Source organism: Sphaerodactylus townsendi, linkage group LG06 (assembly GCF_021028975.2).
Source record: "Sphaerodactylus townsendi isolate TG3544 linkage group LG06, MPM_Stown_v2.3, whole genome shotgun sequence".
Classification (NCBI taxonomy): domain Eukaryota; kingdom Metazoa; phylum Chordata; class Lepidosauria; order Squamata; family Sphaerodactylidae; genus Sphaerodactylus; species Sphaerodactylus townsendi.
The window spans coordinates 1,354,243-1,369,400 of NC_059430.1; the positions used below are offsets into that span (position 1 = coordinate 1,354,243).

The window sequence follows — 15,158 nt, forward strand, 5'->3', positions numbered from 1 at the left end:
CGCAACGCAGTTCACCTAACAAGGTCAGGGAAGAATGTGCTTGGGAGACACCTGGGGAGCTCCATCAGGCGGGTTCTGAACTGATACTGCTGGGGGGGGGGGGAGACAACCAACACAGGGATTTAAATGAAGGTGCGCCAAAAACAGAGGCCCACCTGGAAGGGCCACATCTAAAGGTGCGGGCCTTCAGATGCACCAGTGACCAAACTTTGGGCAATAAAGAGTTTGAGCTTCTAATACAGACAGACAGATATAATTTAAAAGGCATTACGGAGGCTTGGAATGTAGTAGCAGATGGATATAAAGAGAGTCAAGAAAAAACAAACAGTTCGAAGAGGAGGCGGAATGGCACCGTATGTGACAAGAGGGTTTGCTTGTCAGGAAATACGGCAGGAACAGCAGTGGCACAGTGGTTAAGAGCAGGTGCACTCTAATCTGGAGGACCTGGGTTTGATTCCCTGCTCTGACACTTGAGCTGTGGAGGCTTATCTGGGGAATTCAGATTACAGTAGCCTGTGCACTCCAACACATGCCAGATGGGTGACTTTGGGCTAGTCACAGTTCTTCTGAGCTCTCTCAGTCCCACCCACCTCACAGGGTGTTTGTTGTGAGGGGGGAAGGGAAAGGGGGGTATAAATCCAACTCTTCTTCTTCTTCTTCTGGAGTGGGGCAGCCCAACGGAAAGTATCTGGGAGAAGATAAGGGAAGGAAGGGCGCACAGAAATGTGTTTGGGGTCTGCTACAGACCTCCTGACCAGGGTGAAGAAGTGGATGCTGCCCTCCCTGACAGGGTATCCAAACATGATCTGGTAGTTATGGGTGATATCAAATTCCCTGATGTGTGCTGGGAGACAAACTCCACAAGACATCCACAGTTACACAAATTCCTGACCTGTGTGGCTGACCACTTCATTTAATACTGACCAACAGACAAGAGATGATAGGTGAAGGTGGTGGGGACCTTAGGGGGAAGTGACCATGTCCTCTTAGATGTCCTTTTGCTGTGGGGAACCAAGGAAGTACTAGGACCAATCTTGGATCAAAAGGGAGAAATTCTGACAGAAAGCAGAAAGGCTTGATGCTTATTTTCCACTGGTTTGTTCCCTGAAGAAGAAATCAAGAAAATCATAAAATCATAGAGTTGGAAGAGACCACCAGGGCCATCAAGTCCAACCCCCTGCAATGCAGGAACACATAAAGTCCTCCCGACATATGTTCATCCAGCTTCTGTTTAAAAACGTCCAAAGAAGGAGACTCCACCACTCTCCAAGGCAGTGAATTCCACTGCCGAACAGCCCTGACGGTCAGAAAGTTCTTCCTAATGTTTAGGTAGAATCTCTTTTCCTGCACCTTGAACCCATGACTCCGTGTCCTAGTCTCTGAGGCAGCAGAAAACAAGCTTGCTCCGTCCTCGACATGACATCCCTTCAAATATGTAAACGTGGCTATCATGTCACCCCTTAACCTACGCTTCTCCAGACTAAACTTCTCCAGCTCCCTAAGCCTCTCCTCATAGGACATGGACTCCAGACCCTTTACCATTTTGGTTGCCCTCCTCTAGACCTGTTCCAGCTTGTCCATATCAAATAAGAGAAGAGGCTCGTCTAGAGGTGCCAGTAGGGAAGGCACAGCATCTGCTTGACATGGACAGGGGGGTAGTTGAGAAGCACTTGGCTGCACTGGATGAGTGTGAATCCGCCAGGCTAGATGGTGTGCACCCAAGAGTGCTCAAAGAACTTTCAAGAGAACGTGCAGAGCATTCATCCATCATCTTCCAGACCAGTTGGGGGAGGGGAGATGTGCCACAAGACTGGAGGAGGACAAACATTATCCCCATTTTCAAAAAAGGGAGGAGGGGGGACCCAGGAAACTACAGGCCAATCAGCCTGACCCCTGTTGCAGGGAAGACAGCAGAGCAGATTTTAAAAGGGTCACTCTGCAAGCATCTGAAGGACAGCCTGGTGATCTGGGGAAGTCAGCATGGATTGGTCTCCAACAGGTCCTGCCACAGCAATCTCGTTTCTTTCTTTGATCAAGTGACGAGCTTCCTTCCTTCCCAAAAGATGTGGACAGAATGGAGCTGATACCGAGGAGAGTGACAAGGGAGATCAGGGGCTGGGAGACAAAGCCCTAGGAGGACGGCTGCGAGATTGGGAACCTTTAGTCCGGAGGAGAGGAGAATGAGGCTCTCTTGAAGTATCTGAAGACTGTTACTTAGAGGAGAGCAGGGAGCTGTTCCTGTCAGCAGCAGAGGACAGGACTCATAACAATAGGTTTAAATTATGAGCGGAAAGGTTCCAAGTGGATATTAGGATAAAAAATGTTACCGTAAGAGTTGTGCAACAGTGGAATTGTCTGCCAAGTGAGGTGGTGAGCATCCTCTCACTGGCAGTGACTGAACACTGGTCTGGGATGCTCTCCGCGGAGCCTGCATTCAGCAGGGGCCTTGACTAGGTGGCCTGCATGGCCCATTCCAACTCTGTGATGCTACCTGTTTGAACCTGACTTTCCCCAGAATTCTTTGAGGAGGAAGGCAAGAACCACATGAAGTTCTGTCACCTGGTTACTGTACATCTCCACAATAGTAGATAATACCCAAGGACCTGTGTGACCGAAGTCAAGCTGTGGCAAGCACTTTGTGGCTGGCTCGGCCTTCAGTGCCAGCCATTTCGTGGCTGCGCCCAGCACAGTGTGTTAGAATTCCAAAGGTGCTCACAGCCTCAAAAGGTCAGGAACCCCCGAGTCAGGCACTCCTGGGGCAGGGGCTGTTCCCATCCAAGGAGACAGAGCTTTGTCAGCAATGGAGCTGCTCCTCTGGTGAGTGGGGTCTATGCTGGAGTGGGTGCCTCAGTCCCAGAGGGTGGAGTCTGTTACATGAGAAGAGGGAGATGTGAATCCCGTGGTCCAATTTCCCTCCATAGGTTCTTCCAATATCAAAATGAAGAACTCAAGGAGCCAAGCAGAGGGAATTTGGAGAAATCAGATCTGAAAAGGGGGTGAGCCCAAGATGGTGGCTCCCATAAAAGCCAAGAGTCCCTGAACATCTTCTCGCCCTCTGCGGGGAGGAAGAATTGGATAGAAGACCTGCAACACCCTCCTAAGCGTGGCAGCGATGAATAAAGAAGCCACAAGTTGCTTTTCTTAGAACTCTCAAAACCTCAAAGCCAGGTGAAGTCTGGTCCTCTTGATTCATGGGAAAGGGCAGAAGAAGCGTCGTGCTGCTGCCCCCTCACCCCCCCCCCCAGAAGCAGGCTAATTACACAGCATCCCTTGGACTGACCACGAGGGGCCCACCTGCTTGCCAGGGGAAACAACAAGGGAAAGAGAATGTCACCTGCAATCTGAGGCAAGATTTTCACCTTTCAGCATGAGCCCAATAGGATTTCTCTGTACAAGCAGCAATAAGGTACCAGTTCCTTATGCTGTGCCTGATCACACTCCGTCATGGAGGCAGTTTCTGGTCAAGCAAGGCTCTCAATGACTGGTCAGTGAACCCAGGCCTCCCTGTGGACTCTTGCAAGACCTGGGCATCCTCCTGGGACAACAGATCTTTAAGGAAAATGCTCCTCTGTGTGACTGGGTTGGCCCAGGGCCCCTCGGCTGCAACACACACAAGACACCTGTCTTGTCTACTTTATATTTTACTGCACCATTTATAAGAAGTCTTGAATTCCCACCGCTGCGTGGAAGCCCAGGACGAGACCCAAAGTGCTGTGGTGGCAGCACGCTGCCCTTTCTTGGCATTCACTAGCCTGTCAGAGTCTTCCAGCTACCAATGCTTCAGAGGCAAGAGAACACAGAGGTGATGCCTGGAGCATCTGTAGAAGAAGGAAACTCTTGCCTGGGCCAGGTTCCCAGAGACCAGCAGCAGCCTCCATTACCTTCAGAAGAGGGACCCGAACTCCTCTGTTCAAAAGGGCTGCCGTTGTCGTCCGTCGCTGAGCGAGGTGCCTGTTTTGTTTCCACTCCTTCCAAGTTCCCGTGGTCCTCACGGTCGCCATTCTGCAAGCCACTTCTGGGCGACCCCTCTGAGGAATGAGACACTCCAAACCTGAAGCACACAATTGGGGACAGCAGCAGAATCAGGCTTGTTTCAATGGCTGGATTTTGTCATACTGAGAATTGGTTAATTTAATTGTACACCATCATGATGAGCACAACAGGGCTCAGGGGAGGCGGCCACAGACCTCTGTAACTGGTTCCCTGCTGAGCATTGGTACCACATTCACTTTGCCTTGAGGAAGTGGTAGTCAAACCACAGACTCGCTGAACCTCCAGCCCCCAAACCAGCTCCCCCACAGAGGCCGGGGCCCATAACAAGCTGTGAAGCGCTTATGGTCACCAAGGAGGCCACCCAAACCAAGACAAGCCAAGGAGTCCTGGGCATGAAGTCCCACAGAATACTCATCAGTCCAGCAGCAAGGCCAAGACTGCCTCCGCCAGGTCAGACAAAATGATCAAGCCAAAAAGGCATGCTGAATGCCCGGGGTCTCTGAGTGCACAAGACCCTCCAGTCCTCAGCACAGCTCAACTTGGAAATCAAGTGACCACAGACTTTTGTCTGGCAGCTGATCAGGAAAGACCCCCAAAATGGAGCGTACAACGTCTATCCCACCTTACCGTGTCCTGGCCTTGACTTGGGTTGCATAGCTGATTTCTTTCTCCTCCCAGATATCTTCCTCCTCTTCCTCTTCATTATCATCAAACTGCTGGATTCGTTCATTGCAGCAAGCTTCAAACAGGGAGGCGTTGGGCTACAAAGGTCAATAAAGCATCACAGCTGATGAGACCTTCTGGGGAAGGGAAAGCATCCAGAACCAGGTGTTTGACCACTGCGGCTTAAAGAGATCAGTCATTGTGAAGTAGTTCTTAACCCCTTATGTGCCCTGGCGGAAAGAGCAAAGCCGGGCCCTCGCAGAGCTCCTGAAGACCCGTGGATCAAGGACAGCCTCTCCACGATTTCCTGTCTCAGGAAAAAGTCACTTTCACACTGTCCTGCAAGTGACATCTGGGCATTCACACTGATGGGCTTTGTGCATGCTCAGGACACAATCTCAGAAACTCCCTAGACTACAAAAAAGTATGGCCCCCCCCCCCCCCCGAACAGAACACGTGCTCAAGTGGAAGAGTCGTGCCTCTTGTGCTCAGTGCCTCCCAATTTGAGGAACTAGAGCACCTTTTGCACCACCAGGGGAGGGAGCGAGAGCAGAAAGGGCTACCAGGCTGAGGAAGTGGCCCCCTGGCAATAGGAGCCATCACTGTGGCTTTGAGAGTCTGCAGAAAATGGTCAACCAGATAGTCAGTGCCAACAGCAAAGGATATCTTGCTGCCTGCAGAGGGGTTGATCTGTACTGGCCGTGAGTAACCCCTTCAGAAAGTCCTCCAGCTGATCTTTGAATAGCGAGCGACAACAACTGGGCAAAAGCTCTTGAAGGAGGTGAAGCTTCTTCTGCATCGTTCCCAGAACTACCTGATCTTTGAGTGGCTTGAACTTCCTCCTTCCTAAGCAGGGCGATAAAGAAGCCTGAGCTGGCTCCAGTCCAGTTGTGGAAGTCTCAGCGCTAACATCAATGCGGTGGTCAGCACCGATGTCGGTCTTAATGGGACAAATGGGGATGGTATCAGAAGTGGCCCCACGTGTCAACTTAGCCTCCAAGAAAGCTTGCTCCCAAAGGAGGAGACGGAGAAATGACTGCCCGTGATGCTTGTCCTGCCAAGTGACTTTGTGTGTGTTGTGTTAAGTGCCGTCAAGTCACTTCTGACTCCTGGAACCCTATGAATCAAGGTCCTCCAAAACATCCTATCATGAATAGCCTTACTCAGGTCTTGCAAACTGAGGGCCACGGCGGCCATGACAGAGAATCCATCTCAGGGGAGGCCTTCCACTTTTCCCAGCCTGGCTGCCTTCTCCAGGGACTCTGGTCTTCTCATTATGTGACCAAAGTACCACAGCCCCAGTTTTGCCGTTTTTGCTTCTAGGGATAGTTCAGGATTAATTTGATCTAGAACTCACTTATTTGGGGGTTTTTTTGTGGTCCACAGTGTCCACAACACTCCTTTCCAACACCACATTTCAAAGGGATCTACTTATTTCCTGTCAGCCTTTTTCACTATCCTGATTTCACACTCGTATATAGTAGCAGGGAATTCTCTGGCATAAATTCACTTGACCTTGGTGGCCAGTGACACGCCTGACACTTAAGAGTGTTTTCCAGCTCCTTCCTGGCTGCCCTTCCCAGCCTCCATCTCCTTCTGACTTCTTGGCTGTGGTGGATGATGAAGCGAACGTCTGCAAAGCCTTCGGCCGTTTCGGCTTCCTCGTTATCCACCCTAAACCCAAGCAGCTCTCCAGGAGCCATGGCTTTTCTCTTCTTGATGCTCAGCTACAGTCCAGTTTTCGCTCTTTCTCTGGTAACTTTCAGCAGTCGCCGTTTCAAGTCTTTGCTGCCTTCTGCTAGTCAGGTAGTCTCGTCGGCATATCTCAAACAGTGAATCTTCCTCTCCCCAACGTTCACTCCACCTTCCTCTAAATCTAATCCAGCTTTCTTTATAATATGTTCTGCACACAGATTAAAGAGGCAGGGGAGATAAAATGCATTCTTGTCTATCTAACACCTTTGCCAACTGAAACCCATTCTGTTTCTCCATATTCTGTTCTCGCAATAGCCTCTTGTCCAAAGCACAGGTTATGCATCAAAACAATCAGATGCTGTGGCAAACCCATTTCCTTCAAAACCAGCCTTGGCTTCTCATGATCTACACAGTCAGAAGCTTTGCTGCAATCTATGAAACTCACGTTGATTTTCTTCTGAAAAATTTTGTAGCTTCCCTATCCTGAGCCTTGCCGAGGCCCGGGAGACTGCAGGCCGGCCAGCCAGCCCATGGGTGGATGGATGGGTGGCCACTCCTCCCCACAGTCATCAACAACACTGTTTTTGTCACAGGCTAAAGGGGGGGGACGAAACGTCAAAAGCTCTGGGGGAACAACCTTTGGGGGGAAATTCCGTAACAACGAACTCACTACAACAAAACAAAGATGCTCCGGGAGTGTCCACCCAGCTGCGCGGGACAGGCAGAACTCCTCCCCTTGATCACGCTGAGCATGCGCAGTGCGCCCCCACACCAGGAGGGGACTTTCACACCATGTTTGCAGCTCTAGAAGTTATTTATTTAAAACATTTTAATTCCACCTTTGCACCAATTCAGGGTCCACAACATCAAGTTCTGCCCAGATCAGACTGGTGCTCTGCAAAGGCCCAAAAGCCATCAGTGGGATGCACGGAGACCAAGAAGCCACAAGAAGGGAAGCCCCTCAAGTTGCTCAGACACAGAAAAAGGTGGCCGTCTCTCCACTGCCAACAGGACAGCCATTTCCACACGGCAGCCACCAGCCCCTGTGCCACTTGGCCTCCCAGTGTACTTGGTGCCTTCTTCTTTAGCAGAGGGGCACTCCGTTCCCCCAAGGATTACACTGCCTCCTTTTACTTCTGAGTTTCAGCCCACACAGAAAGTGCTTCCAGAGACCGGAGATGCAACCTCCCCCTCTTGATTCACCCAGACCATGAAAGGCCACCTGCTTGATAAAGAAAACCCACTGGCTGCACCAGTGCTTGCTGCTCTCTGACAAGCGGCTCTCGTCCCCGGAGAGCCCTGATGCAGCCTCTCCCCCCACTGGTCCCCTCGGGAAGCACGCCTGAGCTCTTCCCTTCCACTGCCCCTCCTCTGAGGAGGGGGAAGCTAGCACAAAAGCAACAGGCCTGGAACGGGCGTGAGCTGCCTGAAGCAGCCGTGCAAAGGTGGGCTGGAATTCTTTTGTGGGCTTCTCTGCCAGGTGAGGGCCTTCGTGTTTCCACATTCATCGCCTGCTTGCAGGTGGTGGGGGCGGGGGGGGCCTCGGACTGGGGTAATCAGTGGCAACCATCTCAACCCTCTCTGCGGCAGGTCCTACGTCAAAGAAGGGGTGAAACAACGGCAGTGGAGGCCTTGCCCTGAAGGCCACTGGGGTTGGGCAAAAGGCTCCTCGGTCTCTGCCCTCTCCTGCAGAGACTCTGGCACAACCCATTCTCTCCTGATGCCTTTTCTGCCGCTGCCGCTGTTTACGCTGTTTACTGTGCCCGAGTGAGCAGCTGAGGCTCCTCCGAACTCTGCCCCTGTGGCTTCTGTACAGCGGTACATCAAACATCCCGGGGCTTCAGAAAAACAGAAAAAGCCAGGTCTTCCAGCAAAGCAGCCAACCAAGTTCTACTGTGCAGGGAGAAGGAGAGTTGGATTTATATCCCCCCTTTCTCTCCTGTAAGGAGACTCAACGGGGCTGACAAAATCCTTCCCCCCCCCCACAAACAAACACTCTGTGAGGTGGGTGGGGCTGAGGGAGCTCCGTAGAGCTGTGACTAGGCCAAGGTCACCCAGCTGGCGTGTGTGGGAGTGCACAAGCTTATCTGAATTCCCCAGATAAGCCTCCACAGCTCAAGTGGCAGAGTGGGGAATCAAACCCAGTTCCTCCAGATTAGAGTGCACCTGCTCTTAACCACTAGGCCACTGCTGCTGACTGTCTGGTGCTCCACATCCAGCCCAAAAGAAAAGGTGGAGGAGAGAGCAGGAGGAGACAGAGAGCTTGTGCCAGCAGTTCAGCTCATGACACCAAAGCTGCATCCTGGCAAAAGGCACAACAGCCCTGCCCTGACTGACAGAGAGATGCTTGCCCCCCCCCCCCTGCTCACCATGCTGCAGACTCTAATGAAGAAAGCTGCCATTCCAACAACCGAACAACCTGTGCCCACCCAGAGCAGATACTCACGCCGTCCTCATCAGCATCGATGTTGAAGTTAATCTCTGCAATGCGGTCAAAAGGTGCACTAGAAATAAACAAGGAACACCCGTCAGGGGCAGCAGCAGGGCCAGAAGAGGAAAGTGGACCGGAAAAGTGGGGCAGAAACGCTTCTGTCCTCGTCAGCACTGCCAAGCAAGCCACCAATCAACACACACACAGAGAGAGAGAGAGAGAGAGAGAGAGAGAGAGAGAGAGAGAGAGACAGACAGAGACAGAGACAGAGAGAGAGACAGAGACAGAGACGCACGACCGCACGCACGCACTCCTCTCTGTGGCAGCCCGGAAGCTGGACCTGAACTGAGGAGAGTCGAGTTCAAACCACCATGCAAGGAGCTCTCACTGTAACTTCCCTTCCTGAGCCAGGCTCCCACCCAGTGCCTACCGTGAAGAGCTCTAGGAGGATCTCTACAAGCTAGGTGAGTGCGTTTGTGTGTGTGTGTGTGTGGTGTGTGTGTGTGTGTGTGTGTGTGTGTGTGTGTGAGTGAGTGAGTGAGTGAGTGAGTGAGTGAGTGAGTGAGTGAGTGAGTGAGTGAGTGAGTGAGTGAGTGAGTGGTGTGTGTGTGTATGCAATGGGACAGTCCAAGTCCAATGCAGGTGAGCTGAAAGGGTTGCACAAGGGAGCAAAGCATTCCCAGCCTCCAGCGCAGGCTCACAGGCCCTGAACTGGCTGCAACTGAGCAGGGCTGCAGTGAGCAGCTGGGAACAAAAAGGTACCAACCTGGTGTGCCTTATTAGTCAAGAAGATGAACTGCCTGCTGGGGATTATGGAGTCAGGCACTGAACATCTGACAGTCAACATTATGCTGCACCCACACAGGTGCACTTGGAAAACTGGGTGCAGTTCTCATCCCTGTACCTCCAAGAGGCCAATGCAGAGCGGGGAAAAGTGCAGAGGAGGGCAAGCAAGACGACCCAGAGGCTGAGTCTCTAACAAGGGAAGGCGGAGGAATCTGTGACTTTCCAGTATAGAAAAGATAATGAGGGGTGAGAATGAGAGAGGAGGTTTCTACAGTTATGCACAGGGCGGCGGCGGCGGCGGCGGCGGCGGGGGCAGGGAGAACTTTTTCTCCATCACTCAAAACACTAGCACTTTTGGGCAGCCAATGAAGCTGATGGGGGGGGGGGGTAGGGGGGACATTCAGGACAAAGGGAAATGCTCCTTTCCTCAAGGCGTAATTGGGTGTGGCGGCCACTGTTGTGGCTGTAGGGATGGCCTGCAGGCAGAGACACCTTCCAAAGGGCAAGACAGATTCACGGGGAGAGCTCTTACCAGTGGCTTCCAGCCATAATGACTAAAGGGAGCCTCCACATTCAGGGGCAGTTTAATCTCTGAATCCCAGCGCCAGGAATCAGCCTCAGGGGAAGGCCTCGGGCATGTTGCTGGCCCTGCAGAAGAACTGGTGGGTCACCACGTGAGACAAGGTGCGGGACCAGGTGGCCCCTCCCCGGCCGTTCTGGCCTTCTGACGTGATGAAACGGGGGGGAACCCTTCAGCTCCCCGGTCACATCCCATTTCCGGCATCGGAAGACGGCCCGTTCCCCACAGAGATCCCATCTGGGCAAAAGCGGCAGGCAACCTTTCGCCACCCGTGGCCAGGAGCTCTGCACTTCTTCTGCCTTCAAGGAGGGGCCCAACCAGACCAAGCAACACCCAGGCCCCTCTTCCGCCCTCTGCATTTCCTGAACCTGGAGGCAGGTTGGCATTTAGAGGGACCCCTGATGGAGGCACAACTCACTTGATGTTGTCATCCTGGTCAGCAAACTCTTCATCATTGAAGCCAAACTGATCCACAAAGTTGGCCGTCATCTGTTGGATCTGGTACTCGGAGAACGCCTGAGGAAACCATCATCCCATCACGACAGGGCCAGGGGCCACCACATCCAGCCTCCCTGTCTTGCTGAGCAGCTTCATAAAGAAGAAGGGTCCGGATCTAACCCTACCCCCCCCCCCTCTCCTGTAGGGAGACTCAAAGGGGCTTACAATCTCCTCCTCCTTCCTCTCCCACAAGAAACACCTTGTGAGGTGGGTGGGGCTGAGAGAACTGAGACTAATCCAAGGTTACCCAGCAGGAATTTAGTAGTGGGGAAACAAATCTGGTTCACTAGATAAAACTCCTTATTTACTCATGTGAGGAGTGGGGAATCAAACCCAGTACTCCAGGTTAAAGTTTACCTGCTCTTAAACACTACACCACACTGGCTGTTCTGTGGTCAGAGCAGTAGCCACCCTGCTGATGACTCCAAATAAATACCCCAAAAAGGGATGCTGTATTACACATACAACACCAGTCCATTATGGGGTTCTTATAAATGCAGAACTGGGGCAGCATCAGGCATCCCAAAGAACTCAGCAAGCAGAGTGGTTTCTACAAGCACATTTCTAATCTTTTGGCTGCTGAAGCTGGCTAAATGTGTCTGGGTGGATTTAATCTGCAGTTGCATTAGCTCTTGCAACTGAATTAGCATGTAGGATATTGTGGGTTTTCCGGGTTGTATGGCCGTGTTCCAGATGCAGGTGAAATGTCCAGAGAAAATACTACTGGGACACAGCCATACAGCCCAGAAAACCCCCAACATCCTAGCGATTCCGGCTGTAAAAGCCTTTGACAATGAATTGACATGTGTCTGGATGGAGTTCATTTGAGTTACATTTGAATGTGTCCTGGTGGTTTGAATGTGTGTAACTTATCTCAGAACCAGACCTGAGGTGAGGCAGGGGAGGGAGGGAGGAATTTGTAGTATCTGGGGATTGTTGAATGGTCCCCTGGTTTTTGGCCTTGATATTTTTAAAATATTAGTAGATTGCAGAGATTGCAGAGAAGCTGAATGAATTCTTTGCATCTGTCTTCACCCAAGAGGAGGTGAGGAAAATTCCTGCACCTGAACCAAGCTTCTTAGGAGGCGAATCCGAGGAACTAGCGAAGATAGTGGTAGACAAGGAAGAAGTTCTGGCAGCCATTGATAAACTAAATGTTACCAAATCCCCTGGCCCAGATTGCATTCACCCAAGAGTTCTTAAAGAGCTCAAGCATGAAATTGCTGATCTTCTCACATTAATATGCAACTTATCCCTGAAATCAGGCTCCATCCCTGAAGACTGGAAGATGGCCAATGTCACACCAATCTTTAAGAAAGGGTCTAGGGGGGGACCCAGGAAATTACAGGCCAGTCAGTTTGACATCTGTTCCTGGTAAATTAGTAGAATCTATCATTAAAGATAAAATTATTAAACATGTAGAAAAGCAAGACCTGCTGAGGAAGAGTCAGCATGGCTTTTGCAGAGGCAAGTCCTGTCTTACAAACTTACTAGAGTTCTTTGAGGGTGTAAACAGGCATGTGGATAAGGGGGAACCAGTGGACATTGTCTACTTGGATTTCCAAAAGGCTTTTGACAAAGTTCCGCACCAGAGACTATTGAGAAAACTCAGCAAACAAGAGGGGAAGTCTTAATCCGATGGATTAAAAACTGGTTGAGAAAACAGGAAGCAAAGAGTGGGTGTAAATGGGAAGCTCTCACAATGGAGAGATGTAGGGAGTGGTGTCCCCCAAGGATCCGTTTTGGGACCAGTGCTCTTTAACATATTCATAAATGACCTGGAAGTAGGGGTGGGTAGTGTGGTGGCCAAGTTTGCAGATGATACCAAATTATGTAGGGTGGTGAGAACCACAAAGGATTGCGAAGAGCTCCAAGCGGACCTTGATAAATTAGGTGAGTGGGCTAAGAAATGGCAAATGCAGTTCAATGTAGCAAAATGTAAAGTGATGCACATAGGGGCAAAAAATCCAAACTTCACATACACGCTACAGGGATCAGTGCTATCAGTCACAGACCAGGAAAGGGATTTGGGCGTCTTAGTTGATAGTTCCATGGGAATGTCAACTCAATGCATGGCAGCTGTGAAAAAGGCAAACTCTATGCTGGGGATAATTAGGAAAGGAATTGAGAATAAAACTGCAAAGATTGTCATGCCCTTCTATAAAGCAGTGGTGCGACCGCACTTGGGACTACTGTGTTCAGTTCTGGTCGCCACATCTCAAAAAGGATATTGAAGAGATAGAAAAAGTGCAGAGAAGGGCAACGAGGATGATTGAGGGACTGGAGCACCGTCCTTATGAGGAGAGGCTGCAGCGTTTGGGACTCTTTAGTTTGGAGAGGAGACGTCTGAGGGGGGATATGATTGAAGTCTATAAAATTATGCATGGGGTAGAAAATGTGGACAGAGATAAATTTTTCTCTCTTTCTCACAATACTAGAACCAGGGGGCATTCATTAAAAATGCTGTGGGGAAGAATTAGGACTAATAAAAGGAAACATTTCTTCACGCAACGTGTGATTGGTGTTTGGAATATGCTGCCACAGGAGGTGGTGATGGCCACTAACCTGGATAGCTTTCAAAGGGGCTTGGACAGATTTATGGAGGAGAAGTCGATGTATGGCTACCAATCTCAATCCTCCTTGATCTGAGGTTGCAGAGGCCTTAGCAGACTAGGTGCTCAGGAGCAGCAGCAGCAGGCCATTGCTTTCACATCCTGCATGTGAGCTCCCAAAGGCACCTGGTGGGCCACTGCGAGTTGCAGAGAGCTGGACTAGATGGACTCTGGTCTGATCCAGATGGCTTGTTCTTATGTTCTTAGTAGCCAGGTTTTGTTAATTTTCAAACGCTCTTCCTTTTTGTGCAAACAATCTTGGTGTTTGTGGATTTCAATGGCTTCCCTCCATAGTGTCACATAGTAACTGTCAGAGTTGCCTCCACCCCACAGCCTCTCCTCAGTCTGGATTCTGAGATGAGTAATAAAATAAAATTTTAGCTATTTTCCACCATTGGCCTTGGTCTTACTTTTTACTGTTCTCTGGACGAAATCCATGCAAAGCACAGGACTGGCTTGGTTACGAACACTTAGTCATAATTACGTTCCATTCTCCCTCTCCTCCATTATGGAAGTCGAGGTATATGCATGCACTCAGGATGCTACCTTCTGCTGAGTCAGCGCACTGGGCCTCATCTCCTCTGCCTAGCAGCAGCCACCCATGCCGGGTGTCAGGGAGACGAAGGCCTTCTCCACAGTTTGCTGCCTCGTCCACCTTCCAAGTGGAAGTTCCAAGGGTTGCCCCCGGGACCTTCTGCACGCAAAGCAGGTGCTCTCCTTCCGAGCCACAGCCCCTCTCCCCTTCCTGCTGGGCTTCAGCAAGGGAGCTGTGTCACATGTCCTCTACGCATAACCCATCATGCCCTCCACACAGAAAGCTGCCTTCTGCTGTTAATCCACCGAGTCCAGGGCTGGGTCCCCTCAGACGGCCCTTCCACCCAACCTTCTCAGGCTTTGGCACGAAAACAGCATCTACGTGAATCTGTCGTCTGCAAGCGAACTAGGGAACGTTCCCTGCTTCCTGTAGATGGCATCCAGCCCAGCTCCGCTTTGAATCCCAGGCAGGCTCTACCTTGTACCAGCTGCCCAACCAGAGTCCAAACATAAACTGCTCTGAGCTGCTCCTGTTACCTGCTGGAGAGAGACCTCATTGGGGAAAGCTGCCTCCAGGTCCTCCTCCTCACTGGAAGAGTGCAGGTGGTGAGTGCTCATCTAGAAGGAAAACAAGATATGAGTGACACCCACCAGGGCTGGGAAGCAGCTAGCAGCCCGAATCCACCACTGCCCCTCTCCCAGCCTCAGTAGCCTCAAGACAAACAAGTTGAGGCTCAGCTCTTTTCAAGGGGGCTGCAAAAACCCAGCTTCCTGGACTGAAAAGGGAGCCCCAAACTCTGTGGTTCAGTGCAAAACCACACCCAAAACAATGAGCCTCTCAAAAAAACAACCGCCCAAAGTCTGGCAGCTGCTCTGCCCAAGGACATCCATTCCCTGGCCACACTCACCAAGTCCACTGTGTTCCGCCGATTGGCCTCTGTCAAAGTCTCCTCCACAAAGCTCTCCCACCGCCCTCTGCAATCCTCCGGAAGCCCTGGAAAAAAAAGGAGGTCCCTGCAAGGCTCCAGAGGCGCAGGACAGCCCCTTCTGGAAAACGTCCGGGCCCCTGACAGCCAAAATCACTCCAGCCAGATGAGACCAGAGTTTCTGTGTAGACAGAAGTCCACGACTCCCCACCAAATGCGTGGCCCTTTTAGGCTGCAGGCATAACCGTTTCAGAAGAAAGGGAATCTGCAATTTCTTGTCCAGATCAAAGCTGGACCTGGGGGGAGAATCTGGCCTGCAGGCTGAGGTCCCTTCCCCAAGGTCCAGGACTCCCCAAGGCGTGCACAGCCAAGCAGGGAGGGGCACAGGGCTGCAAAGGCCAGAGTGCATTAATACAGATCCTCTTATTCTGAAGAACCCA

The 15,158-nt window shown here is 51.2% G+C and overlaps 1 protein-coding gene across 5 annotated transcripts in view; it reads right to left on the reverse strand.

Moving 5' to 3' along the window:
- The window catches only part of PPP6R2 (protein phosphatase 6 regulatory subunit 2), a 73,946-nt gene that overhangs the window by 19,792 nt on the left and 38,996 nt on the right, over nucleotides 1-15,158 (reverse strand). For all 5 annotated transcript variants that reach the window (XM_048499449.1, XM_048499451.1, XM_048499448.1 and 2 more), the window contains 6 exons: nucleotides 14,701-14,786; nucleotides 14,330-14,410; nucleotides 10,567-10,664; nucleotides 8,798-8,855; nucleotides 4,621-4,754; nucleotides 3,882-4,051 (listed from right to left, as the gene is read on the reverse strand). In XM_048499449.1, coding sequence (XP_048355406.1) covers nucleotides 3,882-4,051; nucleotides 4,621-4,754; nucleotides 8,798-8,855; nucleotides 10,567-10,664; nucleotides 14,330-14,410; nucleotides 14,701-14,786 — 627 coding nt within the window. The remainder of the gene's footprint in view (nucleotides 1-3,881; nucleotides 4,052-4,620; nucleotides 4,755-8,797; nucleotides 8,856-10,566; nucleotides 10,665-14,329; nucleotides 14,411-14,700; nucleotides 14,787-15,158) is intronic.